Source organism: Paroedura picta, chromosome 15 (assembly GCF_049243985.1).
Source record: "Paroedura picta isolate Pp20150507F chromosome 15, Ppicta_v3.0, whole genome shotgun sequence".
NCBI classification, from domain to species: domain Eukaryota; kingdom Metazoa; phylum Chordata; class Lepidosauria; order Squamata; family Gekkonidae; genus Paroedura; species Paroedura picta.
Window position 1 is genome coordinate 2,527,720 of NC_135383.1, and position 27,819 is coordinate 2,555,538.

At 43.3% G+C, this 27,819-nt stretch overlaps 1 protein-coding gene across 1 annotated transcript; it reads left to right on the forward strand.

Annotated features, from left to right (window-relative positions):
• The first annotated feature begins 5,305 nt into the window (after window positions 1-5,305).
• On the forward strand, window positions 5,306-27,568 carry CTNNBIP1 (catenin beta interacting protein 1). Its single transcript, XM_077312195.1, has 6 exons — window positions 5,306-5,623; window positions 14,846-14,928; window positions 17,150-17,251; window positions 17,911-18,032; window positions 18,674-18,764; window positions 25,833-27,568. The coding sequence occupies exons 4-6, from the start codon at window positions 17,937-17,939 to the stop codon at window positions 25,889-25,891; spliced, it is 246 nt and encodes an 81-aa protein (XP_077168310.1). The 5' UTR covers window positions 5,306-5,623; window positions 14,846-14,928; window positions 17,150-17,251; window positions 17,911-17,936; the 3' UTR covers window positions 25,892-27,568.
• The last annotated feature ends 251 nt before the right edge of the window (window positions 27,569-27,819 follow it).

Sequence of the window (27,819 nt, forward strand, 5' to 3'; positions counted from 1 at the left end):
TCAAGAGGCAAAGCTTTTCCTGGACTGTATCATTGTAGACTAAGGGCAGTGGCTGAGTCTATGTGCCTGCATGCTTCTGCACACAGAGAAACCATGTCAGGGCAAAAACTAGGCTGACATTTTGTTCCTGGTTTTCTGTGTGGAGGGAGTGGAATGCCCAGGTCTCCAGAGTGAGGGACCAGTCAGGATAGCTTGATCCTGCTGATTGCATAAACTGGCTTGCTGTGTATGGATACTCAGCTCTTATTGTAGGCGGCCTCTCTAAATCCCCTTTAGTAGCGTCTCATGTTTGCTTTTGGCTCCAGCACTGAGATATGGGATTATAAATTTAGAAGACTCCAGCAAGTGAGCCAGACCACAGATGTCAGGGGAGACCGAGATGCCCCAAGGCACCATTCAGCTAACTGCTGCAAAAATCCTTCTTGGCTTCAAATCTAGCAGCTGAGCAAACAGCTGGATGGCACCATCTCTTTATTTCTGGCTAGGGTCCTGTGGCTTTGATGCATGACAGGCTAATGCTCAAGAGATGCAGTCTTCATGAACATGGCTTCACCCTTCTGCAGGGAAGCAGGCTATGTTCAAATCCCGCTTGTTCTCATGCAGTAGCCATGACAGGAGGGAGGGTAGGTGTGGTATGCCCCAAAGGAAGCTAGATAGTCACCTTGGAGACAGGTATGTGATCCTAGCTCCCAGAGTGGGCTGTTTCCTTTGGGCTTCATCATTTCCCCCAAGAACAACTGTGGCTGGTGTGTCCAGGCCTTGGCCGTTGCAAGCAACATCCCTTTCATGCTTTTATTTCCAAAACTCTGACAGTTAAATAATAGCTGGGGCAAATTCCCTGTGGTTGTGGACCTCCTTTTCCTGCAAGGCTGCAGAAGACTCATTAGCAATGATTAGAGGGTAAAGCGAAGCCGTGCCCTGCGTTGCCACAAATCCCTGCCCTGAGCCAAACACAGCTCTGAACAGGCTGTCGCTTTTGATCTTTTTTTTTCTGCAGCAGGATTTGCATTTGCTGCTCAGCCTTTGTGTAGTTTATGTCTTCCTTTATTAATAAACCTATGAGAAGTGCATTTTAATCTTGATGGCCAACTTTGAATGCCCTCCTTAGAACATAACCACCCCATTAAACCACAACTCCCCCCCTCACAAAACATATAATTGTGGATGTTTTTGTGGGCGGAGTATGATCTTTGTGCTTAAGCATGCAAAGCTCTAGTCAGAATTGCTTAAAGCGACTGAAAATAAAGCTCAGGATTTCTAATCCTTAAAAAAAATTTGCCTGCAAACAGGAAAAAATTCTAATATTAGAACCAGTATGTTTTAATGCATTAATATATTTATACTCTGCTTTTCTCTCCAGCAGACACCCAAAGCTATTTTTGACATTGTTCTCTCCTTCATTTTTGTACATAATCTGTACCCTACATTTCTGCCGTGTCAAGAGTCACCAGTAGCCAACAATTTAAACCATTCATGATAAAATCACATTTTAAAACCATGAAAATCAGCCTCCATTCAGACAATAAAAAATTTATAATGCATCTGAAACAAAATACATACAAAATAGATAATTCGCTCAATATACTTCTTTGTTCTCACATTGCCCCTGTGAGATAGTCATACTGTACATATGTTATACACATTTCTAGGTAACCAACTCTGGGTTGGGATATACCCTGGAGATGTTGGCAACAGAGCCTGGAGGGAGCCAGGACCTCAAGCAGGATATGTCATAAAGTTCACCCTCCAAAGCAGCCATTTTTTCCAGGGTAACTGATATGTGTAGGGATTCCGGGAGATCTTCATGCCCTATCTGGGGGCTGGCAAACCAATTCTAGGTTGGTTGCACAGAACTGCAGAATATAGCACACAGACGGGTTCTTTTCTCCGCATTCTTCCCAAGAGCACAGGGGCAAGTTTTGCCTGTTCTTTTCTCCTATGACATTACTTTAAATAAATGGCAACGGACATGCCGTATTCTATTTAAAAAGCATCAAGCAGTGCTATCCTCTAGGAGGGTCGATCTGTCCGTCAGTAAGGATGGGCACATGCTTCTCTCTGCCAAACTCCCCAGTAAATGTGTGCCCTAGCTGGGACCCTGACGTGGCTGAGATCTTCTTTTGACTTAGTGTCAGGATTAATCCTTGACTGCTGTCAAATGGAAGGTCTCGGCACACAATGGCAGCTGGATTACGAAAGAATCCTAAATGAATGTCAAAGAAGATTATCATGGGAGGATTGGTGCAGAGGAACTGTCCAGTGGGAAAGAAGGCTGAGCTTAACTGCTATAGTGAGGAAAGAGAAGGCAGGAACCATAAAGGGGCAGCTGGAGGTCTCTTGGACTGACCACAAAAACGTGCAATGTTTAACAGCTAAAGAGACACCGGTTTTACAAAAGGTACCACAGATGGAGTCCTAACTCAAAGTGGCTTACAATCTACAAGGTCAATACCCCCAAAATCCAATAGTACATCATTTCCAAAGGCTTCTAAAACCGACGCATAATGGCATGAGCTGCAAAAGAAGAGTCATGTATTTTATCGGGGAGGGGGAGGGGATCAACTCAGGCTGCACAGTGGTGTTTGCTTGGAGGGGAAAATAGGCCTAGGGACTCCATGGGGGGGGGGTCCCCTGCTTAAAGCTATAGAGAATCAGATCTGCGGCTGAGAACTGGGTCAGGAATAACAGCAACTTGGGAGTTGCTTCCCCATCCCTTTCATTCAGCGCTTGGCCTCTTCCCTCTGGAAATGCCTTTTTGTATTTGCTATACACTTTCCCATACCAGTGCTTTTTCACAAACATTCTCCATCACCCTTACAAAACATTGATGTCCAGATCAAGGCCGTGCAATTTCTGAAGGTCACATTTACTTTATGTTTGCATCCTCAGATTCCTGTTTTTCACCAGCCGTATTCCAGTTGCTGGTGCCTCATAATCGAACAGGCTAGGTGCTTTGCAGCATGCATAATACATACATAATAAACAGTGGTTAACAGAATATCAACCTTTCTTTGCCCCCCCCCCCCACCTTTAAAACAAATTGTTGATTACTGGCTTATAAATTAAAGTTAGATCAGTGTAACATTAACAAAATATGAATATTGATAGCAGCTAAATTTCAAAACATGAATTTTCTACTTCAGCAGAAAAGAAACATTTTAAGGAGCAGTGCCTGAACTTTACATGGGCCACTAGGTATTATAGAGGTGGTCTGAATCCTTCAGAATGCAGATATATACCCTGTGTAGAAATTAGCATAGTCGTGAAAGATTATCCATTCCAATATACATTTTATACCTGGAAGCAGCTATCTCACATCTGGCAGTACATATTCGTGTAGTTCTGCGTCATCAGCATGTGAAGCTGCCGTTTCCTGAGTGTGGGGTGTGGGATTTCTGGGGCCTTGTCCTTCAATGGTTACCTGATCAAGTGGCAAAGTGAGGGGAAGACAAGAACGTGGAGGGTTTTAAAAAATTATATTAAGCCTCTAATTCCTTCCAAAGCATTCTCAGTCAGTTTTAAGGATAAACGATGCCTAAATGGCAGGTCTCCCACCTCACGGGAGAATAAAACATCTCTGGATGGCTTCTTCCTGCTTCACATGCTGCGCTAATTAACACGAGCTTGATGGAAGGCTCCCAGAGTGATGTTTCCGCATCTTTATCCCCCCCCAGCCCGCGCTGACGTGCTCAGGTTCTTTTTGTAAATAATTAATAATCGCACTGCCTGCTGCTCACTGTGTACGTGTTCGTGGTCGTCTCAGATCCCAGCATATTCGCACCCTTCCAGTTCCTGTCTGCGGCTCGCTTTTGCTCTTTTCAGGGGCTTTCATGTGAAGGTCTTCATTAACTCACTCTGGTTGTAAAAATGTGGCAGGTGGCTTTGATGTCATTTAAATACCAAAACAGAGAGTGGGACGTGCGGATCTGTTAGGCTGTTATTTATAGGACACAGATACAATAGGAGGGTTGCAGCGGTATTTAACAATGCCAAGTGGGTAGCCTAATCCACTGGGTTGGCTTTGCATGGAAAAGCAGAGGAGGTGGAAGAAAGTACCAGACGAAACCAAGGGGCTTTCAACAGTCTACTGTTGATAGTCTTGATTCCATTTCATCTTTTTTTTTTAACAGGTTGGGTAGAGGACATTGCCTCTTTCCTTCCATAATCTGCTTGTTGTCCCTGTAACCTTTAAGATGAAACTCCTTAGGTCTTTCTACTGCTTATTCTCCAGTCCTGTGCTACAACCTATAACGGCCCTTCAATTTTGTTTTTTTATCCGTTAATGGAGAAACATTTAATTGGCATGCGGTATTAAGCAGTACTTTCTTCTCTACTCTAAAGGAGCAATCTCATTGCAATCTGCTGATTCTCCAGCAATTCACTGAACTGTGCACATGAGTTTTCCTATCCGCTCAGTGATGGCCCCAATAATGGCAGCTGGCAGCTAAAGGCAGGGGACTTAGCTTGGAGCTGTGCATCTGCCATGTATCTGCTGAAAAGGTGGCAAATAGCTGCACTGGCTCATGCAAAATGCAGAACAAGAAGCCAACCCGCAAGTAATGCCTTTCATCATATCTGCACCTTCAGGGCAGGTCAGAATAAAAACAGAATGAATGGAATAAATAATCAGGACCCACCAAAATGTCACCAAAGACTGTGCAAGCTTTCACGCTCATCAGAACCCCGTCTTTCTCCCCAATAGGGACCCAAGCCAGCTTGCATTTGATGTCCACAACAACCCTATGAAGTAGTCTAGTCTGAGGGCCTCCCAACAAACATCCGGGGTACAAGAGGTATGATTTGAACCTGCGTCTTCCATACAGTTGCCAACCTCCAGCAAGCGGCCAGGGATCTCCTGGGATTACCACTGATTTCCAAGCACACATCAGTTCATAGAATAGAGTTGGAAGGGACCTCGTGGGTCATCTAGTCCAACCCCCTGCACTATGCAGGAGACTCAAAATCCTATCGCACACCCACTGTCACCTGCCACTCCCTCCAGTTAACTTGGAAGAAATGGCTGCCTAAAAGGGCGTTGTGCCCTTCCCCAGGCCCGCCCCGCCCTCCGCAGGCCCCACCCTCAATCCTCAGGTGTCTCCACCCACCCCGGCCTTCCGACACGCCCAGTGTGCTGCTCCCCTCCGCTTCTTGACCCACCTTGAAGCCTCTCCGCCGGCCCCGCCCCCTCCGCGCCCCGGCCCCGCCCCTTTCACCGGCGTCCCTCTTGGGCCCCGCCCCTCGCGACGCGGCCACCCCTCCTGCTCCTCGGCCGGCCCGTGGCCACGCCCCCTCCTCCTCCTCCTCCTCCTCCTCCTCCCGAGCGCGGCCGCCGCTGCCTGAGGCGAACTCGGCTTGCCGCCTCTCGGCGGCCTCGGGCGCTGCTGGGACGCGGCGGGCGGCGGGTCCCTCCCACCCGGAGTCGCCCAGGCGCCTCCTCCGCTCCCTCCCTCGGTCGCCGCCGCTGTGAGTCACGACGACGGAGGGAGGAGGCAGAGGAGAGGCAGAGAGAGAGAGCGAGAGGCGCTTCCCCGCACGGTGCTTCTCGTCCGGCCGGCAGCCCGAGCCCTGAGGGAGGAGGAGGGGAGGGGAAGGGACGGGGGTCTCCCGCCTGAGGACCCTTCAGGTAAGCGCCTCCCTGCCTGCCTCCCTGCCTGCCGGCCGACAAAAGGAGCCGCGCGCCCTGTCCGGCGGTTGGTCGGCTTGGCCGCGCGCGCTCGTTCGCTCGCCTCAGCCTCCCCCCCCTGTTTGCGCGCGCCCGTCTCCCTGCCCCGTAACCGTCACTCCCTCAGAACGCTCGCTCGCGCGCGCCCTCCCTCCACCAACGGTCGCTCCTCCCCCTCCTACCCCCCCCCCCCGCCCGGCTGCACCATCATGGAGTCACTCTTGCTCTCGGCCAGCCACTGGCGCGCTTGGCAGCAGGGCCGGGCCGGGCCTGGGCATGCCCCAGAGATCTCATGCCCTGGAGAACATGGCTGTTTGGGAGGGTGGAGCTCTCCCGTAGGCAGGGGTGGCCAAGCTGCCTCTCGACAGAGGTCCATGGACTACAGTTACCAGGCGCTCCTGCCAGCAGGTGATGGTAATTGTAGTCCATGGACCTCTGGAGAGCTGCAGTTTGGCCACCTCTGACTGGGAGGAGCTGAAGTCCCTGGCTGGGCGCTGCCCTGCTGTCTCCAGGAATATCTCAAGCCAGAGATGGTAACCCTGTCTATAGTTATCACGTTGTGGCTTTTAAATATTTTTTTTAAAAGGGGGGTTCTCTTTTTCTGGCCATCCTCAAGTATTCCTTGCAGATGTTTTGGTGGCCTGTCATATCTAAGGAGATTTTAAAAGAAGCCGAAGGGAGGCCTGTAGAGTTAGATCAAGATGGGTAGCTGTGTTAATCCGTCTGAAGCAGTAGGAAAAAGTCTCCTGATGTGAAGAAGTGAGTAGTGGCTCGAATACCCTGCCACAAAATTTTGTTAATCTTTAAGGTGCTCCTGGATTTTTGCTGTTTTCTACTAGATGTGAGCTGGGCTTTCTTTTTGTCCTCATTCCCAAGATACCATGTCTGGGTGCTTTCTTTAAAAAATACTTCTTCCCACTGTCCTTTGCATCTCTTTCCTCCAACTTTTGGGCTTCTTTTTCCTCAGATGTTGCTTCCTTAGGTGACTTTCAGTATTTATTTTATTTTTTGCAGACTTGTTCTTGTTCTTCCTCAGGACTGAACTTAGTTCTCTCCCTAAAACACAGCTCTGTTCCCTCACGTGTTTCCTGCTTCTCTATTTAGCTTGGGGTCTTGCTCAAGACTACTGTATTCAATTTCTCTCCCTCATTTTTCCCCATCAGATGATCCCTTTGCAGCTTGATCCCTAAAAGCTGCCCCACAATTCAGACAACTGTGGACAGATTAGCAATTTGGGTTCCTGGACTCATGCCTCAAAATTCTTATGGTATATTTCTCTAAAAACCCTTGCAAGAGGAGGGAAAGTGGTCACCCAACCAGAGCTTCACTGGCACACCTTCCATTTCAGAGGAACATCTGACTCTTTTTGGGTAGCAGAGAACCCAAAGCTGCCCCTTGCACACAAACTAATTTTAAAAGGTAGAGGATTTACCCTTTACTACCCCCACTCTGAAATTGTCTCTTTCCTGCTCTATCGCTGACACAAAAACAGTACATTTTAGTCCAGTGCCACCTTTAAAACCAACAAAGATTTATTCAAGGCGTGAGCTTTTACATGCATACACAAGGTGCCATTGGACTCAAATTTTGTTGTGCTGTTTCAGACCAACACGGCTATCCACCTAAATCTAACTTAAAATAACTGTCAGCCAGGTTCCTCTCCCAAGGAGTAGTTGGAGATAAAGTTAGGGTAATATCAAACAACCTTTAATTCTTGCATATTCCCATATTAGAATGAAAATGATTCTAATAAATATGAAGATCATCACCTTTTGTCAACACTGCTCTTGTCTATGTGTCTCTTTTGTTTTCTGTGGAATTTCCTTGGAGACTACCTTGCTCCAGTTTTTCTTTTCTCCCTCACCCCATAGAGTTCTAGTGCTGACCTGTGTTATGCCTTAATGCCTTATTACCATGCTCACCTTTCCTGTAAGTTTCAGGCCTGTTCTTCTGATGTTTGGTTCTAGATTTGTCCCATGCGACTCCCTGTATTTAGAAAATCTGCACAGCATACCTTTAAAATGCAAAACAGAAACTCAGTATAATACAGGTACTTTTCAAGTTGGACTGTAAGAGAGTTGCAGCTCTTAATGACACACCCATTTTTTCCTATGTGTGAAATGGTCCATGGTTTTCTCTCTGTGTTTCTCACCTTTAAACAAGGTTGCCTTAGGGGCGTTTTGCACATTGCAAGAGAAAAACTGGTCCAGTGTGTTGACTTACAAGTTTGAACAGTTGAAAAAAATGTGCTTGGAAGACTCAGGCAGACATGTTTATTTAAAGAATTTCCATCCTTTCTTTTGCTGAAAATCCTCACGCTTACATATCATTGTGCCTTAAAGTTAATACAGTATTAAAGCCCACAAAGAGATAAAAAAGATGACAATGCAAAGAAAAACACAACCAACCAAATACGATATTCAGGCGCAATTTCAGCAGAAATTTTGAGCCCTACTTTGAATCCTACTTCCCAAGCATGCTTGCTTTGTATACAGGCCTTCAGGAATTTCCTATTCTAAACAAACATGAGATGGCTGAAATACTAGAAAAACATCTGAGGTGTGTATGTGGAGTGTCTTTGGTAACACCTGAAAGCCGCTTTAAACACTGTCTGCTATTTCAATTAACAACTTCTGCATCATTTTATTTAATGATCCTACATCAGCTTTTTGGGAGGGGGTGTTGTGCTTAAAATTTCTCTCAGCCTGTTTAAGGCTGCATTCTTAAAACCACTTGATCTGAATTAATCACCATTTATTCTGTGTGCATATTGTGAATTTACTAAATGGTGGTACAACCATTGCCTTATATTTGCTTGGGTTATAATCTGGGCATCAAGCCTTATTTGTTAATTACATTTGTATCTTGTTTGTTTTTCTTGGAACTCAAGGTGGCATACATGTTTCCCCAGAAGGCCTTGATAGTTATTTAACTCAACCAGATGTACTTTCAGATCATAGACCTTTGTATACCTCCCCTGCTTCAGGATGCATTTTCGTTGCATTATGTAATCTTAAAAAGAGAGAAAACAAATTATGCAGGACTAAGGAAACTAGAAGAAGGGTGGAATAAGAATCTAATAGTAATGATTTCTCCTTCCTTGCTATGTTTGCATACCCTTGTTTAGACAATTTCTAGGCCCTTACTCTCAAAGGTGCTTCATAAAGTAAGCAAGCACTTCTCTTGTTTACAGTATTTGTTTCCCCCCATATACACATTTTCATGTAGAACATGGTAAAGATTTGATGTAAACATTGCCTCTAGTCTTCCATAACTTCATGTCACATTATAGGATCTGTATATTTCAGAATCCTGCTCTAAAGAGATAGTGAAATAGATTATTTTCAGGCACCCAGTATCCAAAACTTCTCTTAAACGTAGTGACCGTGGCATATAAATGGCTTAAGTAGCAGAAGGAGATGCTTTCTGTTCTGATATTCAAATGGATATCTGCTGATTTACCTTTAGAAGTGGATAAACTGAAATTTGAATTATGTTTGCTGAATTATTCAAAATATATATATATTGGTGCATGCGAGTTACCTATCTGACTTGGGTGCTATATCCAAAATTTGGCAATCAAGGATATGTGCATCAGACGTTGTGATGTTATTCTTCTACATTTTTGGTAGATAATTACATCTATAAGATTTAGTTCAGTTAAAAACTTGTTTTATTTTAATTCATACATATGTTTGGTGGCCGTTGATTCCCAAATACCTGTGAGTTGGAGAAGACTTGAGGAGAGGAGAATAAACTAATGGTTTTTAAGCAAAGGGGAGAATTCTGGTCTAGGGTGGTCTCCGAGATCTTTTCTATATTTGGGAGTTGCTATTGAGCAACTCTGTGTGGGTTTTTGGATTATAGTTTGGTAATTTGCAGTTATGAGCATGGTACAACTTGTTCTGTGTTTTGTTAGCATAAAATAAGTTATTTCAGTGGGCATCCTTATCAATCTGTTCCATTTTTGATCAACTTGTACCTGACTCTTAAAAATGTATATTTGTATAATTAGTCAACTGTTGATACAGATTTTTTGAACTGTGTGCAGTGGAAGAGATCAAGATAGCAGAGAATAGTAAAAGCACAAAGGGATCTAGTTTTTATATAAGTAAGATTTTCTTCCATTCAGACTTTGAAAGGGTAACAAAAGTACCCACATTTGTTTAAACACTGGAGAAAAGGTTCTCTTAATCATATGCAGTAAGCCTCAGACGATAATTACAATAAAGTTTTGAAAACTGGGGTTTTTAAGTGTTAGGTGTTAATCATAATATGTGTTGTACAGTTGTTGTTCAGTCACTTCATAAAATTTATTTGGCAAATGTTCCCTGTCTTTACCACTTTTCCTTTCTTTTGCTAAATAACTCGTAACCTAAATGACCATAGCTGTAACCTTTGTGCAATCTGTTTCAGGAATATGTCTTAGTTCGTTCTAAGGTTAAAGAAATTCTGTTGTAAATTGAGGTTATTCATTATTTTACATACAAGTTTGTCTAAGGAAGGAAGTTCCACCCTGCTTGAGGATGTTTCCTTCCCTGCTATCCTATCTGCGTTGGGGTTTTTTTAATCCAGTGCTGTGAATGTAACAACCTAGTGCCATAAAATTAGAACACGAAGGTGACCTGGGTAGGAGACGTGACCACTCCTCGGCAGACTGTGCCAGATGGCAGGGTCCACCCTGATCCTTAGTTTGTGAGGGAACTCGGGGTGACAAAGTGGGATGGTGAGCAACCAGTGGAGGAAATTGCAGTGGGTATTACCTAATCAGGCTCAGGCATATTTTTGTATTTGTTCTGTGAAGGGGTGATATGAGTTTTTCCTCTGTCAATATTGGGTCTGTGTAAAACTGTCCAGAAGGTTTCTCCATGGAGCACCTGAACAGTTGTTTTGACTTTTTGAAGCACCAAGACCAGTATCACTTGGATACCATTAAATCTACAGTTCAGACTCTGACTGGCCTTTGTGTTCAATGCAGCCATTGAGTTGTCATTTGGTCCTCCATGCTATATGGTAGATAGCTCTTGATACAAAAGCAGAATGTTAGAAATTATTTGTTTTGATGTAAATAGTGCAAACGCTGTAATAGAGAAATTCTAAGTCTTCTGTAGAAATTGTTCCATCTGCAGTGATTATCATGGTGAAACACAATTTTTGATTTTACTTTGGTTACATTGTTTCACTTTGTTTTACTAAATGCTTCGCTTAGTCCCAGATAGGTTATTTAGTTTCCATTTGTTCTACCCCATGGAAGACAGCATAATTTAAGATGATTTTCTGACAAAACGATTTAAATAAAATAAGATTTACCAAGCCTAAAGAGATCTGAATGTTGCATGGCTTTTATGAATTTTTATGCTTCACTTAGCTGCTGTTTTGATGCTTCATGTTGTTTTACTGCTGTTCTTGATAGTTTGCTCTTTGCTGTATTAACGGAAAAGTGGAATATAAATATTCTCCAATCTATATGTGGCCTAAATGCTCCTATACTCTACCTCTTCATTTTACTATTAAGTTTGTTCAAGCAAAACAAATGCTGACTTCAGTTGCCTGATTTTAGCACATACAGTTTAAACAGAAGCTGCCTTTCTCTGCTGAATGTGTTAAGTTGGCAAAAATGTAATAGTTTGCATATGGCTTAAAGTCTAAATAGCAACCAATTCTACAGTAATTCACAGTTTACTTGGCTCCTTGTGGTCCAATGAAATTACTTTGGGAATTTTTGAATTCTGTTTCATTAATGCTCTCAATATGTGTTTTGAAATCCTCTAATGAAAGAAGCTATAGAAATTCAAAGAACCTGGAAGGAAACTTTTCCCTGTTTGGGTTTCTGAACTCTTAATGTATAGATGGCAACAGCCCATGCCTTTAAAATGAGCAGGACTGTAAAAACTGCCTAAAAACTGAGCTTGGTTGGAACTACCTTTTGGATAATTTGGTTGTAAGATCTTATGTATCTGAAATGTGACACCAGGTCTTGGGTATCTGAAATGAGACAACTGTGGCCTGAATTCCAAAGAAACTTGGCATGTTCTGGAAGGAAAAAGATGACAAGGAATTAAGTATGTCAGACCTTACTTTTCAATTATAAATGGTTACCATTCTGTGTCACATCCCTCCAAGAATTAATGCAGTCTCCATCTCCCTGTTGCAGAAGGTCATGAGCTGTTGCCCAAATGCTAATATCGGCAGACAACTAAGTCCCGCTGCACAAATGAGGCATGAAGGTGAATCACCAGGTGCCACACAAGTCCTTGTTTGATTTGGGCCTGGAACCCAGCACTTGTCCACTTGGGACTCTTGGTGGGGCTGCATAACGAGTAATGCTACAGGCCTTGATGGTGGTTCAGCTGTTCTACAGCTGTCTTGCTAAGCATTACTGCTTGCCTCTGGGACCTTAGTCATCATTGCTTCTGCTGTTTCACATTCTCCCCTGTCCGTCCTCGTAAATATCATGTTACCAGAATACTGCTGGGTTGTATTTCTTAGGGGTTCATTTATAGTTGAACATTTCAGGGTTTTTTAGTTTAAAATGAAAATCCTAAAGCGTGGCCTCAGAGTCCTTGCAGCGAGATGTTCAGTTTCGGCTCTGTTCTTGCCTCTCCAGTGAGACAGGGTTGAATGCATTCATTGAAAGTCTCTTGACTTCCTTTTGCCTGTTAGTGTAATATGAGTGCTGGGGGACAAGAAAATAATACATTTTACTGTGAAAGCAGTCCATTTCAATGGAGGAGCAGTGGGTGGGATAACTTGAGAAACAAAACAAAGCAGTTTTCACTCCTTAATTGTTTTGTCACTTGCCACCTGTAGCCTGAAGTACTAGAATCTTGTGTTTGTAGTTTTATGTGGGATGATTATATTATGATATTATAATGATAGTATAGTAGGCTACCACGGCAGCATGTTTGGGCCAGGTTTTCATCCTGATGGTTGTATCAGGTGATCTTTTTTGCTTTGCTCTGTAGCAATAATATCAAGGGCATTTAACTTTTCTTAGAACCCATGGATTATTTGCCCACATGAAATGTTTGAGTTAATTACAGTGACTTGGGGAAAAATGTATATGTAATAATGACAAATTAGACCAATGGTACCAGCTATTAAAGCTAATACACTGTAAGTGGATGCTAATTCTTGTATTAATGAATGTGTAACTTGATTGTAAAGTGGCTTTCCACAGTTCTGTGTTGAGAGAACAAAATAAGTCTTTGAAATATACAGAAATGGAAAAGGACAGCTCCTTGCTATAAATGGTTCTGCTGACAATGTTGTTCTTTGGTTCAGTTACATGCTGAAAGAAGTAGAGGCAGGGACCAGATTTCTAAAGCTTTTTAAATATTCCTTTCCTAGGGGATTTTCCCCTTTCAAATGATTTGTCCAACCCCTTTTAAAAGGGAGTTGCTAGCTGCTGCCCATCTTTCCTGGTGCGTTCCATTGCAGAGCAAGCTTGCAGGAATTTCATTTGCAATGTACCCTCTTGGTGAAGACATTCGCGGGGATTAGTTTGGCATCTTTTCCAGATGCTTTGTGGGATAGCAGAAATAAGCTGCCTCTTAGGCTTACCAGTCCTTGCTATCTGATGGAAAATGACATGTGTGTCTTCCTTAAAGAAAGTCATTTTCTAGCAGTGTTCTGAGGAATCTGACTTCTGTGGAGCTTATTAGTGTTCCCAGTAATCCAGTCGCTAATAGCAGGTAAACCTCCTTGGAAGGCAGCGGACCCACCTGCTACTGTACCCTCCATGTGCAACCCCAGCCGAGCATTTAGTATCTTCTAGGATGCTCGTGCAGATTGCACATGGAAGCTAAAGTTTGTCAGGCCTGACCAGAGACTTATGTGAACTGGCTGCATACACCAACATGCTACAAAATAGCATACTCCTGCTTATGATAATGTAAATTGCCTTCTGTTCTTACAGAGGCTTTTGGTGAACTGTTTCACTTCCACCTAGCATTCACAAACTTCACGTGAGATGGTAAGCCTGTGTCTAGGTTGTACCATTTTAGACTGCAGATGGGAAGTCATATGAATGAAGTGTTCCTCTAAACAAAAACTTTCCTCGGGAAACCTTTTGTCCCAATAGAAAACAGACATCTCCAAGAGAGTTCAAAACCAAGAATGTAGCCCGCGTAATGCCTTTTAGTGGTACCAGTCCAGTGGCACGTAATAGCATAAAGCTCTTGAGTTTTCTGGAACTCTTCATCAGTCTAGATGCTACCCCCCCCCAAAAAAAAAGTTTTGGGGAATGCCTAAAGGCAGATTGTGACATCAGCATCAACTCAAATCCATCTGCCAGCCTAGGAGTTAATACATTGCTGGGTTTGAGTAGAACTCATCTTTCCTGCTACTCTGATATGTATATGGATTCTGTGTGTGGGGAGTATCCAGACATATCCTTGACCACATGTCTGGATACTTGGCCGATCGCCACTATAGGGTCGGGAGGCGGATTTCCTCCAGGTCAGATTGGCCAGGGATTCTGTTCTTTTTGGGGGGGAGGGCCATCATCTGTGCATGGAATTGGGGTCATTGTAGGTGGGCAGGTAAGTTGTGCATTTCCTGCATTCTGCAGGGGGTTGGACTGGATGACTTTGGAGATCCCTTCCAACTCGTCATTCTATGAGACCAGTTTTCCACTTATCCTTCTGCTTTGTGAATAGCTTTCCAACAAGTTAGATTGTGCTCTTCAATTGGGTTTGATCCTGAGTGGTCAGCAGTGTACTTGTTTGTTTGTCCCTGCGACTAGATACATGGGGAATGTCCACACAAGGAACAAGTGGTTTTTTTCCTAGTGCTGACTGTGGTTAGCCCACTAGGGAGACTGCATTGGTCATGCTGCTTGAGCATTTATCCGGTCAGTTGTGAGTGTAGCTGTAAGAAGGAGAGACAACAAGAGAGCTGTTTTTTTTCTCCAGCTTTGTCGAGCCAGCCACAATGAGAAGGCTAAAGCAAGCAAGTTGCCTTTGACAATCTTGACTTCTGCTGGGAAGGTTTTCCTCCTGCTTGTGAAAGATTCTCCGTTTGCATCTATCGAAATAGGGAAGTTAATTGGACCTGGCATGCAAGCATATTTATATGGAGGATGGCTCTGTTGGTGGTCAAATGCTTCCTTGGCTTCAAATCATCTAAAATATTTTAGCCAGCCTCAAGCTGTATATCACAATTGATTCTCTGTTCCCACAGGGTGGCTTATTGCAGAACTTCCAAACTGAGAACTGATCAGAGCTGAGCATTCAAGTGAGTTTTCCCTCAGCAGACAGAGTCAGGTAAGTGGCAGCAAAAGCTTTTAATGGCCTGAGCCCAGTACTTTTCCTCTGGGCTCCAGCCCATGAAATGAAAGTAGCTGTAGGATCAGCATTAGCAAATCAGACGAGAATCTGGGAGACCAATGTCCGAATCTCTTCTCTGCCATGGAAGGCTCCCGGGTGATCCTAGGCCAGGACATGGGGGGCCCATGGTAATTATAGTCTGTGGACATCTGGAGAGCCACAGCTTGGCCACCCATGTCCTAGGCCAGTTATACACTCCCTGCCTCATCTACCTTATAGGGTTGGTGAGGGGATAAAATGGTAGATAGGAGAACAATGTCAGCCACTTTGGGTCCCCGTTAGGGCAAATAAGAGGGCGGGTTGACAGCTGCCCATTGCTAGCAGTTTCTTCTTCCCTGTAGACTCAACATAGCAAGAGTTTTGTGTGGCTTCTGAATGCCATGCAAAATGTCCATTCAGAACAGAATTTGGCAGCATCTCTATTGCTGACAGTAAGAAATGTTTTGAAATGAGTGAGCAACTAAGGTTTCTCAGACCTATGTTCAGAGCTTCTATGGGCTGCTGAACTCCTAGCATTTTTCTGTGCCTGCTTCACCCACCCACCCTTTGCTTTTTGCTGTGACCTTGTGAATATAAATATAGCCATCAGGGCCTTAAGAGACTGGTTAATGTGAATGTACAGCTAGTCAGAATGACCTTTTAGTCTATTTTCGGTGGTTCTGTTGGTTGGCAGTCTGGCCCATGTTAACTTTCAGCCATGGTCTCTGTCACAGAAACAGGCTTCTCTACTGATTTGGGCAAGGGCAACCCAAAAACCCAGACACTTGGAATAATGTCCTAAAGTTTTCCTTTGCTAGTTTGTTATGTAGAACATGTAGAGGCATGCATGGAAGCTTAAGTGCTGTCTTTACTAACTTGTCAGGGATAATACAGGAGAAAAGCAATCCAGTGGCTGCTTGAACTGAATCCAAATTATTTCAGTTTCCTCACTTGTTTCCATTTTAGTCTCGCCTTGACTCCGTCCTTCTCTGTATTTGGTTAGTAACAGAGAGAGGAAGATTACTGCATACAGATTAAGGTCCTCTATGCAGTGTTTGGTTTTCAGACTCTTGTAAGCAGTGCCACCTGCTGGAAGATTTTACAAAATACTAATTTCTTTCCCAACCTACATTTCCTCATATGTTGCCGGAGTGACCTTTCTGTTCATTAACAACTTCCCACCCAAAATGTGCTAACATGGTTAGTTTATGTCTTATGCTAACTAACATCCATATTCCCCCATCTCAACCCCTCCCCAATTGTTGTAACCAGCCACTCATACCCAAAAAATGTTGCAGGGTCTCTCAAAAGTACTTGGGCTTTGGTGGCTCTCTTGAAAAGGGAATTCAATATCTGCAGAGCCATTCTTGACAAGGTGAAGTGACTTAAGATTTTGTCAGGATGGTTTCTGATGTTCCATCAGGAACATCTGGTCCTGAGTTAAGATGAAGTGCTTAGCATTTATATAGCCAGTTCAGTGTCTGAGCTTCATATACATTAACTTTCTAATCCTTGGAACAACCTTTTAAGGTAGGCCAGCATTCCCGTATTGTACATGAGGAGCAAAGGCAAAGAGGTGGCTTGCTTAAGGGCCGAAAGGAGATAAATCTGATGCCCAGTATACGTGCACTTGGTTAGTGCTTTCCATAAGATCACCCAATGATTATATGTGTTTAGAAGAAGAGAAGCTGTTTTTTGTGCCCTGCTTTTATTACCTGAAGGAGTCTCAAAGCAACTTACAATCGCCTACCCTTCCTCTCCCCACAACAAATGCCCTGTGATAGAACTCGGAAAGAACTGTGTCTTGCTCCAGGTCACCCAGCTGGCTGCATATGGAGGAGGAATGGGGAATCAAACCTGACTCGCCAGATTAGAAGCCACCGCTCTTAACCGCTACACCCAGCTGGCTCTGTGCCAGGGCCATATCATGTCAATTTAATTTTAGTCTGTATTTCTAAAGCATCATAGATAGTACTTTTGGATATACTACTTTACCTTTTTATCCTTAGCAACACAAACAAAACATCAGGTATTGTGCTGTTTATGTAAACAAGTGCAGCAGGAATTATTTAACAGGATAACAGAACAAATGTAATGAAAATTATTTAAACAAGTCTAACAGAAATGATTATGTTGCTCCAAAAATGATGTGTTCCAGCCTCTGGTATCTCTGCTACAGGTGGTCCCTGCATGCTTTGCACAAAGTCCAATTCGTGTTTTTGATTTCTTCCTGGCCATTCCGACTGAACATTCTCCTAGCCCAAGGTTACCAGGGAAGCAGGTACTGTTGGCTCTTTATTCATTCTACTGCTGTTCATTTCTCTGTGTGGTCTGGTTAAACCGAGAAACCCTGTGAATTAGTTCTGATCCATGCACAGCTTCATTATTTAATTTACAGTTGCAAATTCAGACCAGCAGCTCTGATTAAACTAGCAAGCATGTTACATGCTTCTGCTAATTTGGAATTATTTAGCAAAAAAGTAAGACTTTCTTGGGAAGAGAGCTAGGTTTAAGGACTGAAATGCGTGTCACTTGATTCTGTGACAAAAGCTGTTGATGCGTACACAGGACTGCACCGCTCTTAATTTCCTTCTGATGAAGAAGGACCTATAAAGGGAGATTCAGGTGAGTAGCTGTGATGAAAGCTCACGCCCTGAATAAATCTTTGTTGGTCTATTGGACTCAATTTTTGTTGACCTATAAAGGGGTTATTTCCCCTTTGGAAAATCAGCTTGTCAGTTTCACTAGTTCCCTGAACATTGCCTGGAGATTCTTTTATCAAAGCATCTGAGTGGTGTAGTACAGGGCAGAGCTAGGCCTGACCAGAGAGCTCCTATGCAGGAAGAGGAATACATTGCTTTGGCTGTTAGTAAGTGTATTTTCCTGCTGCTCATTCCTCTGATATTGCCCCTTTTTGTCTTGATGGTTCTATCTATGTAGGAACCTCAGGAACTGGAAGGAGGGGAATGAACCGTGAGGGTGTCCCCGGGAAGAGTCCGGAGGAGATGTATATTCAGCAGAAAGTGAGAGTCCTGCTTATGCTTAGGAAGATGGGATCAAATGTAAGTATCACAGGCAACCTTTCAGAAAAGATATGAGCAATTAGCCCACTAAACACATTGTGCTCATTGATGGAACATTGTGTGCTACCTGTCTCCTGGTGTGCCAGAGCTTCCCTGTCTGCTTGTGTGGTTATGAGTGTTCCTGATCTGTACACAAAAGTGCCATAAATTAATCTTGAGCCTCATGTTACTAATTATTCTACCTCCTGGGGTTTTTTAAATGTAAAAACTGTGAAAATGTGTCATTATGTCTTAGAGGCTGGGTAATTAAGGAGGATATGCTTTAATCCTTTGCTTGACTATAAGAATATTTGTATAATCTATTTAGGAGTGTGTTCTTTTTTTACTTACTAAAGTCTCTAGTTATTTGCCACAATGGAATTCAGTTTGTTGCTGTGCCACATTAATCTAGTATATAAACGATACATTTCTTGGCATCCACTGGTGTGTGTGCCATTAATGTTTTTGTAAGTGGAGCAGTTTGGGATTAAAGCCCTTACGACATATCCTTTGGGCTAAGAACTAACATAAGTAGGAGTAAAGGCAACTCAATGGAACTGTAATGGGATCTGCATTGTTACTTGATAGGGATCAAGCGTTTTTCTGATCCTACAAGTTTACTTTCCCCCACTTTTTTGTAGTTAACTGCCAGCGAAGAGGAATTTTTGCGGACATATGCAGGGGTCGTGAATAGCCAACTTAGCCAGCTTCCTCAGCATTCTATTGATCAGGGTGAGTATCAGGTGAGGGGAAGAAGCACAATTTTTTAAACCTTGTGCTTGTTCCTGTTTGGTACAAGTAACCTACTCAGAAGAGTGGGCCTGACTTTACTGTGTGTTGGAGTTTAATCTGCTTTGTGTAATCTGTACTGAAATAAAAGTTCTATTGAAAATTTCAGTTTCAATTTGAAGTGAACATGTACATTTGATTGGAAGAGGTGGGACTATACTTTGGGTCTTGAGATCCAGAAGTTCTGGTTTGGTGTCCCAGGGGGATCTCTTAGAAGTGTTTCCAGGTCTGAATTGCTGTGTATCTGCATGTGTGTGTGTAAATTTTTAGAATATCAGAGATTGACCCATACCCCGCATGTGAATTAAAGGCTTCTCCTCTAGATGGCAGTATGTCTTCAAGTTGCAGGCTTGCATATCCCCCTCACCACCACCACTGCTCAAAAGAGACCTAAAGATATGCTTTTGTCTGTTCTCTTTACTTAATATCTTGGGTCTCTGGTGTCTGAGTGGAGTTCCAAAAGGCCTTTACTGTATATGGCTTAGAGGCAAGGCTGTAGAAAACAGAGCCCCCCCATCTTTTGTTGTATTGTGAAGCTTGCTAAGGTTTATATTGGGGTCCCCAACCTTTTTGAACTTGTGGGCACTTTTGGAATTCTGACACCATGTTGGGGGCGTGCAACAAATGAAACACACAGGAGGCAAAACCAGCCACAAAATGATTGCTACAACTTGAATTACACAGCAAAGTTATCTGTGCAGTGGTGGCAGAGCTACTGCCAAAGCAACGTTTAAAAAAAATCTGCACACTCCTTAGAATCTCCAGTAGCCCTGCTGGGCAGGAATCCTGCCCAGCCACACTCACTTGTGGAAAAACACATGGCAGGCACCATGGTGCCCAAGGGCACTACACTGGGAATTCCTGGCTTTTATGGCTGCAATGTAAAATGTGCTGACTCAGTTATATGTTATCACAGCTGTTTTTCTGTGCTTCTCGCTCTCCATAGCTGTGGCCATTCTTCATCTCCTCCCTTAAACCCATGTTGTGCATATTCTGTTTCCACCTGCAGGAGCTCCTTGCTGAGATACATATTGTGGTGATTATTCAGCCACACCTTTATTGCCCTAGCCGGGAATAAAGAGAAAGGTATTTGCTGAATGAGGCAAGTTGTGCGTGACTTCTTGTCCCCAGACGAAGGAGCCAGTCCGAAATGCTAACCAAACACAAGCACCTATCTTTGGTGACGTTGCGTGTTTGGAACTTGGTTGTGCGTTTTAGTGTGCCTCTTACAGAATGGGACAGTCCTCTTTCAGACGGGCTCAGGAGAAAAGGTTTACAGTTTTAAGTTTTCCTCTGAAGAAAATGTTTACAGCTTTAAGTTTTGTGAAGGAGGAGACAATAGAGCTGTCTCACTGGGATACAAAAACATAGACAGTACGTAGGATTTGTGTGTATTAAAATCTGGAAACATTACAGACACAGTGGTCTGCGTTCGAGGGTGTGAAGTAATTAGCACCGTACTTCTATGAAGCAAGCTGCTTCTTTGGCGTTTTGGTCACCAAGGGGATATTTTGAAACTGAGGCTCCAAGGATTGCTTTGCAGCATGAGCTTAGAAGTATGAAAGATCTAAAGAACGGAGGCCTTAATCTATGTAAGTACACGCCTGGGGGAATGCTGGCCACCTTCTCAGCCTTCTGTTTTGATCTATTCTGCATTAGCTCCCCGCCTATTAAAGCAAGAGGGAAGACAGCAGCTCCTGAGGTTCTGTTCCAAGCTGCTCTTTGTCAGATACTTACAGGACTCTCCTTGTCAAAACGACACTTATGACACATGGTTTGGCCTTCGGCTTTTTTTGCAAGCTAATTTGGCGTGTTAGTAAGCTATGCTGTTACTTATTTGCATGATGGAACCGGAAAATTGGATGTGTTGTTGGGAAGTGGTAGTCTCAACCTTGGTGACTCCACTGCCATTGGTTGCTATAGTAACAGTGTCTTGTTGGTTCTTGGAGAAAGCAGTCTCTTGGGGAGCACGGAGCTAAGATACAAACATATTCTGCGCAGGTGGCTATAGGGGCTGGTGTGTTTAAAAATAAACTGGGCTTCTGACACTAGTGGTGATTTGGGGTGAGAAGTTAAGCCACATGCAACATGCTCTAGAAAGTGTATCCTGCTTCCTTGTGTCAAGTTGCTTTCATAAGAAAAAAATCCACATTAAAGTTCCACTCCCAAGTTGTAATTGTGACTTCATTCTTCGTCACATGTTCCTTTTTCTAACCCAGACACAATTTGTGAGTCACTCCATAAGGTCCTTTATAAGAATTGCTTGTGACTCTGTAATGCAACAGATTTAAGCATCTCCAAACCTGTATAAAGTGGGGCTTGGTAGAATGAGTCATTTAATGTTATTCTTCACAAGCCGCTTCCCACCCAGCCTCTTCTGTTCAGTAAGTCAGCATTTATTCATGCTGATAAAGAAACACAGTCATAGAGAAATATAGAGCTAAACAACCTGCATCTCCTGGACTGCTCTGTTCCATTAATCAGTGCCCTGACCTTCACATTTACTTTATTCCTGCTCCTTCTTAAAAATACATAAATGGCAAAAGGATGCACATACGAGTTAGATACAGGAGGTTTCAGCACACATTCAAAAAACCAGAAATGGCTCTAAATGTTGCAGTCCTCATTCTTTGAGCAAGATCTCCCCTCCCCTTTAAAAATCTGTTTTGTTAGGGTGTAAAAGAGCTGAAATAGTGTGGTAGAAGCTTCAGTGCTGAAAAGTTAAAGATGCAGGGAGTTGCCTCCTGCTGTTCTCCTTCCTTTCCTGTAATTTTCATTCTTGTGAGCTTGAAGCCAATTTAAATTTTGCTTATTGTGGTAGCTTAGAAAGCATAGGTTGCCCGTACAATTGCCAAATTGAACAGGTTGTGTATTAGACATAAGTTGGTTGTCTCATGTTTTTTTTTAAATATTGTGTGAGGCGTTAGATGGATGGTGGGGGTAACACATTGCACACTTACAATCAAAAGCATCATATCGCTCTGATGGATGCAAAGAAACAAGGATCTCCAAGGTAGTTAGTTGGGGAGCCAAGAGTACAAGGAACTTCTCCAGCTTTCTATATCAGGGGAAAGATTTATGCGATCTGAAGAGATACTAGAGTATCAACTTTCTCTATCAGAAAACTTGAGGAGGCTGGCAATAGAATACTTTTCTACTCACGGCTAATATTGCTAGGTACCTGACATTGCAGTTCCTTCAAATGACTTCCCCCCCCACCTATCTCTATTTATGCTGTCGTTTTGTATTTTGTTGGCAGTGCATGCTTCCCACCACACCTACACTTTGTTGAGTCTTAGATGAAGCCTCAACTGTAGGCTTCTTATGGGAATGAGACATGGGAAGAGCAGATGGGTGCCATAGCTTTAGGGCACTATTGAACTGTCAAGAGAATAAGGCTGAGTCTGTTGAGAAATCTGAGGCCACTTTTAAAATCAGAGTCTGTTTTGTGTATTTAAAAAAAAACCTTGCTTGGAGCTAGAACTGCAGACATCGGTCTTCAGGTCTTGATGCGTGGGAATGAATATCCACAGCTGCTGCGGTTCAAGCTTATTGATTTTCCTGATGCAACAGACCATTCTCTAGTTTTGTTTGAGCCCATTTTACCTGTTAAGTGTTTTAAAGTGAGGCGAATGCTGGCAGGGGCTCATGGGAATTGTAGTCCACGAACATCTGGAGGACCACAGGTTGACTACCCCTGCTTTAGCTAATTGTTGTCTCTCAGCCTAACCTACCCACAAGTTTGTGAAGATAAAATGTGTATGTGGGGGTGGGTGGGTGGGATAACAGCGTCTCTTGTATGCTGCTCTGAGCTCCTTGGAGGACAGGTGGTGGTGGGGAAAGATTTTAATACTTTGCTCTCGTTTTCCCATGTAAAAAATCCCAGCTATAGATAATCCAGCTGCAGCAACCTTTATATCCTCTGTGCAGCTGGAGTTTGTGAACTGCTCAGCTCCGGCCACTCTAATCTGGATGTATCCAAAAAAAGAAGAAAAGATTTTGGTTGCTGAATTCATCAAGGAGAAATTGGCTGGGAGGGCTGGACGGATTATCTTGAAATAAGTCCGGGTGTATTTACATAAGACCTGCAAGGAGGTTTTTATTTTTTATTATTTTATTCCAGTTTAGGAAGAGGGAAATGCTGTAGGGGAACAGGGCAAGAAACCCAACATCTGCTGTCTGTTAGGTAACCCATCTCATCTACTTTGTGCTGTGATGTCATCTGTGATCTTGCTGTTGCTAGGAAACCCTGCTTGCTACAGAATTTACACGGCAATGGCACCTTTAGATTTAAAAGTGATGTATACCACTTATTAAGGGGGAAGACATCTGAAGGTTTGCTCCTGACCTTGCATTTTTGTCCTGCCTATTTCTGATGGATTACCCCCCCCCCAAATATAGCAATTTTAGTAGAACTTGCGCATACTCGATCTTATGCTTTTCTAAGTAGGCTGTACTTGGAGTCAATAGTATCATACTGAGAAGAAGAACAAAAGAATTATGTGCATCTTGAAAAACTAAGTCAGCCCTTTTGTGTGCTAGACCTCAAACCAAGGGTACCACTTCAGGCTATTAGCCACAGGCAGTAAGTAAACCTTAGGAAGAAAAAACAGTTTGAAGTGGATCACGCTGAGGATTTAATCTTCTGAGGATCTGATCTCTGCACAGATGTGTGGCTCACTTAACTCCTTTGTTGTGTCCCACTGGCCCTCTTGTTGGTACAATTTTTATTCTCTTTAAGTGAGGAAAGTCACAATTTATTTAGCCTTGGCTGTGATGGGAAAGTGCTGTAACAAATTATTTGTTCACAGCCTCATCATTGATCTTTGTTTTGTTGCTTCACACCAACATAGTCCAGATTATACATATGGTGGCTTCACTCATGTATTCTAATATGCATGGAGGCCTGATTCAATTTAGGATACAGTTAATTCATCTGACAATGTGGGTCATGAAAAAACCAAGTGTTGCAGTATAGTACTCTTTTCAGATTCTACAGTGACCTCTGGATTTCATCGTATTTATGGGGGAGAGCGTAGTTGCAGCTAAACATCGCTCTGGTAGTTTGTATCTGCTTAACTTCTAAATGGCCCTATTTTGTGTGTAGTTTTTGACAAGAGTAGAATAATAGTGAAGGAGGGGATTCAGCAGCTGTAATGGAAGTGCTATGAGGTCCTGCTGTACATGGAGAGTGAAACTTTGTTTGCTTTCATTGCTTAGAAGTTACATCTTATGAGGAACGAACATTGGAAACCTTTAATGGCAAAGGGTTGCATGTCAGGCCCTCCACAGTTGATGATCCACAAATCACATAACTGGTTTTGTATTCAGTTGTACAGTTATCAGTCCTGTGTTGGCAGCATCTGGAGACTTGCTGCTATAAAAAGCCTGTTAACTTAAATGGAATAAGATGTGACAAATAACCCTCACAGCCACATCTGCTATTCATTCTTGCATTCTCAGTTCCTATTTGAATATATTAACTGGCATCAGGATCCAAGTTTGGAGTGCAAACGCTGATGTTTGCGTGTAATTTTGCATGTTTAAGATTGCTTGTTTGATATGGGGGTTCAATTTTGTACAATTTGTGGTGACTCTCTTTGCTAATGGCTATCTTGCAGAATACTTGACATGATAGCATCTTATCTCCCCCCCCTTTCTTAAGCCTTTTTTTTAAAGACCTTCCACTTACTTTGTCTCAACCCACTAAGCTTTTTAGCCCATCTAAACCTTCAATAAAATTAGTCCAGCAGGTGGTATCTTACAAATCCTTATTTTATTCTTGACTCAAAAAGTGAGGCAGACCAAAAGAGTTGAAGAGAAGGAAGGGGCCACTCAACAATAATATGGAGATGTAACAAGATTAGAACAATTGCATGTAACTACTTGCTTTTGGAAAAATTGCAAAGAGGCTTAGTTTCCATTTGGCCTCTGTTGTGGTTATTTCAAGGAAGTAGCAGGGTTTTTAATCTCTATCCAGAGGTGTTTGTGGAGCTTTGAACCTGCTTATTAACAGATGAATATGGCTACTGGTTTTGTGGAGAAAGACATTACTCTTTACCTAGGAGAAGCAACAATTACTTCATTTGTACCTGTTGCAATTAGAATGGGTCTCTGTTCACTGATAGCTTTAACAGAAAGCCTGCAGAGCAAACCCAATATAATCTGTTCTTGCAGGCCTAATTAGTTCCTGTGGCGCCAGGAAAAAAGGGCCTCGTTTCACTGTTTTGTTTTTAAAAGATCTTTTGCCATTTTAAATATGAAGTTCATCTGACTGCTTAGCCAAACATTTGGAACTCTGTGAGTAGGAACTTCTGGGGGGCAGATGACTTCCTCATTTGATTCCAATCACTGAGGATCTGCAGATGAGAGAGTAAGTAGCTTGCTTGCTTTCAGTATCGGTAGGCCAGACATCCTGCAATGAATTAAACATTGCAAAGACATTCCTCATCAAGCCCTTCTGCCTCAATCCTGCCTTAACGACGAGTTGACATTCACAGGAACTGGCTGGATCCTTTTCCTTTCTTCTGCCTTCAAATGCCGTCCTTCTGCGTTGCACTAATTGCATTGCTGGCCTTCTACAGGTGAAATATATCCTTGGCCTGCTTGTGTGTCTTGGTGATAATTTGACAGATGCGTTTGAATTCCATTGCTGGGCTACTGATGGTTTTGTTTGTACTGTAGTTTAATATATTAAGCTGCTTTAAACTTGATTATGCATTTTCAGATATATCGACATGTCTGCGAACTAACATTGAGTTTTAAATTCAGAATTAAGTCCTTTGGTCCATATAGAAAACTAGTTCAAAGAGTGCAAAAAGAGTAAAATAGCACAAGAATGAATGCACTAAGCAGTAATGCAGGCTGCTTATTTGGGCTTCTTCCTCTTTACCTGTTGGTGTCTCAAAGGATTCTCTCTTTGCTGTATAGGTGAGCATCTTATTTCTTCAGCGGCGGTAGCCTACCTAAGAGTCATGCTCATCTCTTTCTTATTCACCTTCTGTGCCACAGGTGCTGAGGATGGGGTGATGGCGTTTTCCAGATCGGAGACGGAAGACAGAAGGCAGTAATGGAAAAGCTTTCCCAGCAGTACAGAGCTGGACTGGGGAAAACGAGGCTCGTGGAGATCAAGGAAGATGGCTGGACATTCTTGAGTTCCTTTGCCCTCTCCTGATTTTCCCCCCCATGGTAGCCTTCCCTCGTCCCCCAGTTCAGTTCCTTATTGCCCAGCTGTCTGAATGCATCTTGCAGCAGTCTGTCCTCAATGCCCTGTTGGTGGCTCTGCTGGGCTGTGTTAATTGAGGATAACTCCAGGAATGCATTTGTGATTGGCTCAGAAAAGGTGGACTCTGATTGGATAAAAGGAAGAAAACGTGACCAGTGGAAACACTCCTCAAACACCCCTCTCATCCTGCCTATTTGTTTTTAAACTTTGTGTTTTTAAGTATTGCTGCCGACATCCTTCTCCTCAAAGCCTCCCAGTTAGTGCTTATGTAGGTCATGTTTGTGCATTTTCGAAGAGCAGCTTCTCTGTGTGCAACTGGAAACGGACCGGTTGCTGGTGCCAAATTGAGCGTCATGCAGGTGTTTTGCCGGCATCCGTGTTTTCCTTGCTAAAACCTGGGGGTGGGGAAGGGAGGGCGGCGAACATGAGTTATTGCTTCACATCTGTTGTCCTGGGGAATGTTTTGCCATATTTATTACATGCTTGCGTACCTCTTCTTATTGGCCTAATTGACTTTCCTGTTGGCTGCATCGTCTCTAAGAGGCTTCTCTGCAGCTCAGTTTGAGGAATCTGTGCAGGAAAACTTGGTAGTTTGCTCAACTCTTCCACAGCAGGACGAAATATTCATTGAAGCTGCGCAGCTTCATCGAGTGCTGTGGAAATGAGCCTCGGATAGGAGCCAGGCTGGCTTCATAGCAGCTGGCACAGGACTTGCATCCACTGGGGGGATGGCTGGTGACCTGGATCTGTGTGATGGCCAAGTGCCAAACCAGAACAAACGCAAGCAATTCTATACTGACCATATAACTTAACCCTTAACGTGGGTTACCATTGACCCTTAACAGGTGATTTACTTGGCTGGCAAGGTGGAATTGCTGTGCCCTTTGACTGGGTTTGTTTTTCTGTGGCCAGATCTCATTGGAGTCTCTGAATCGTGCACTTGAGGGATCCAGTTACAGGTACTGCAAGGGACCCATCTTTTCCCTACATCTTCCCTACAAGATCCCAAACCAGCAGTGCTTTGAATCAAATGTACTAAACTTGGCAGGAAGTGGCCCATTCACCCCCGAATGACCAAGTGTTTCTTTTTCGGTTACATGCCAAGATTTTCTCAGTACTTCTAGGAAGGCAGCTGTAGTGGGTTTCATTGAGAAAGGTATTCTGGAAAATATTTAACTACAAACCAATTCCTCCTGTTTCTGCATCTTTGGGACAGCAGTTGTTAGCTGGAGGCTTAAGGACCTGGCTGTGATGAACACAATCAGTTAATGGGACCCGAAGTTGTGAGGGTGCTGTTGCTCTGTTGGTGTACATGTGTGTATGTGTGTGCACAGGGGGGTGGGGAGAAGGGTTACTCTGAATAAATAAATATTGTCTGCCTGCAACAGCAGCAACCCTGTTGAAAAAAAACCCCCAAAACTTGAGTTTCAATTTGCAGCTTTTTAATGAAGTTCTCTGTATGGAAAATAAGCCTGAGTTAGGGCTGGTAATGAGATTCCAATTAAATGAAACCAGCAATAAATGGCTTGTCCCTTTCAATCCAAGCTTTATTCCCAGTTCCCCTCCCCGTCCCCCAGTCCAGAGAATCTAGATGGATTCACTTCAGCATGTGTTCCTGATACAGAACCTTCTCAGCATTCCCAAGGCACCGTTGCTAGGGGAAATATTCTATTGTGAAAGCTAGTGCAGTCTGGATTGCAACTCGACCAGCATGAAGGGCATTGATTGGTTAGTACTTGTGCTGTGATCGCTTGGAATGAAGGACAGCTTTCT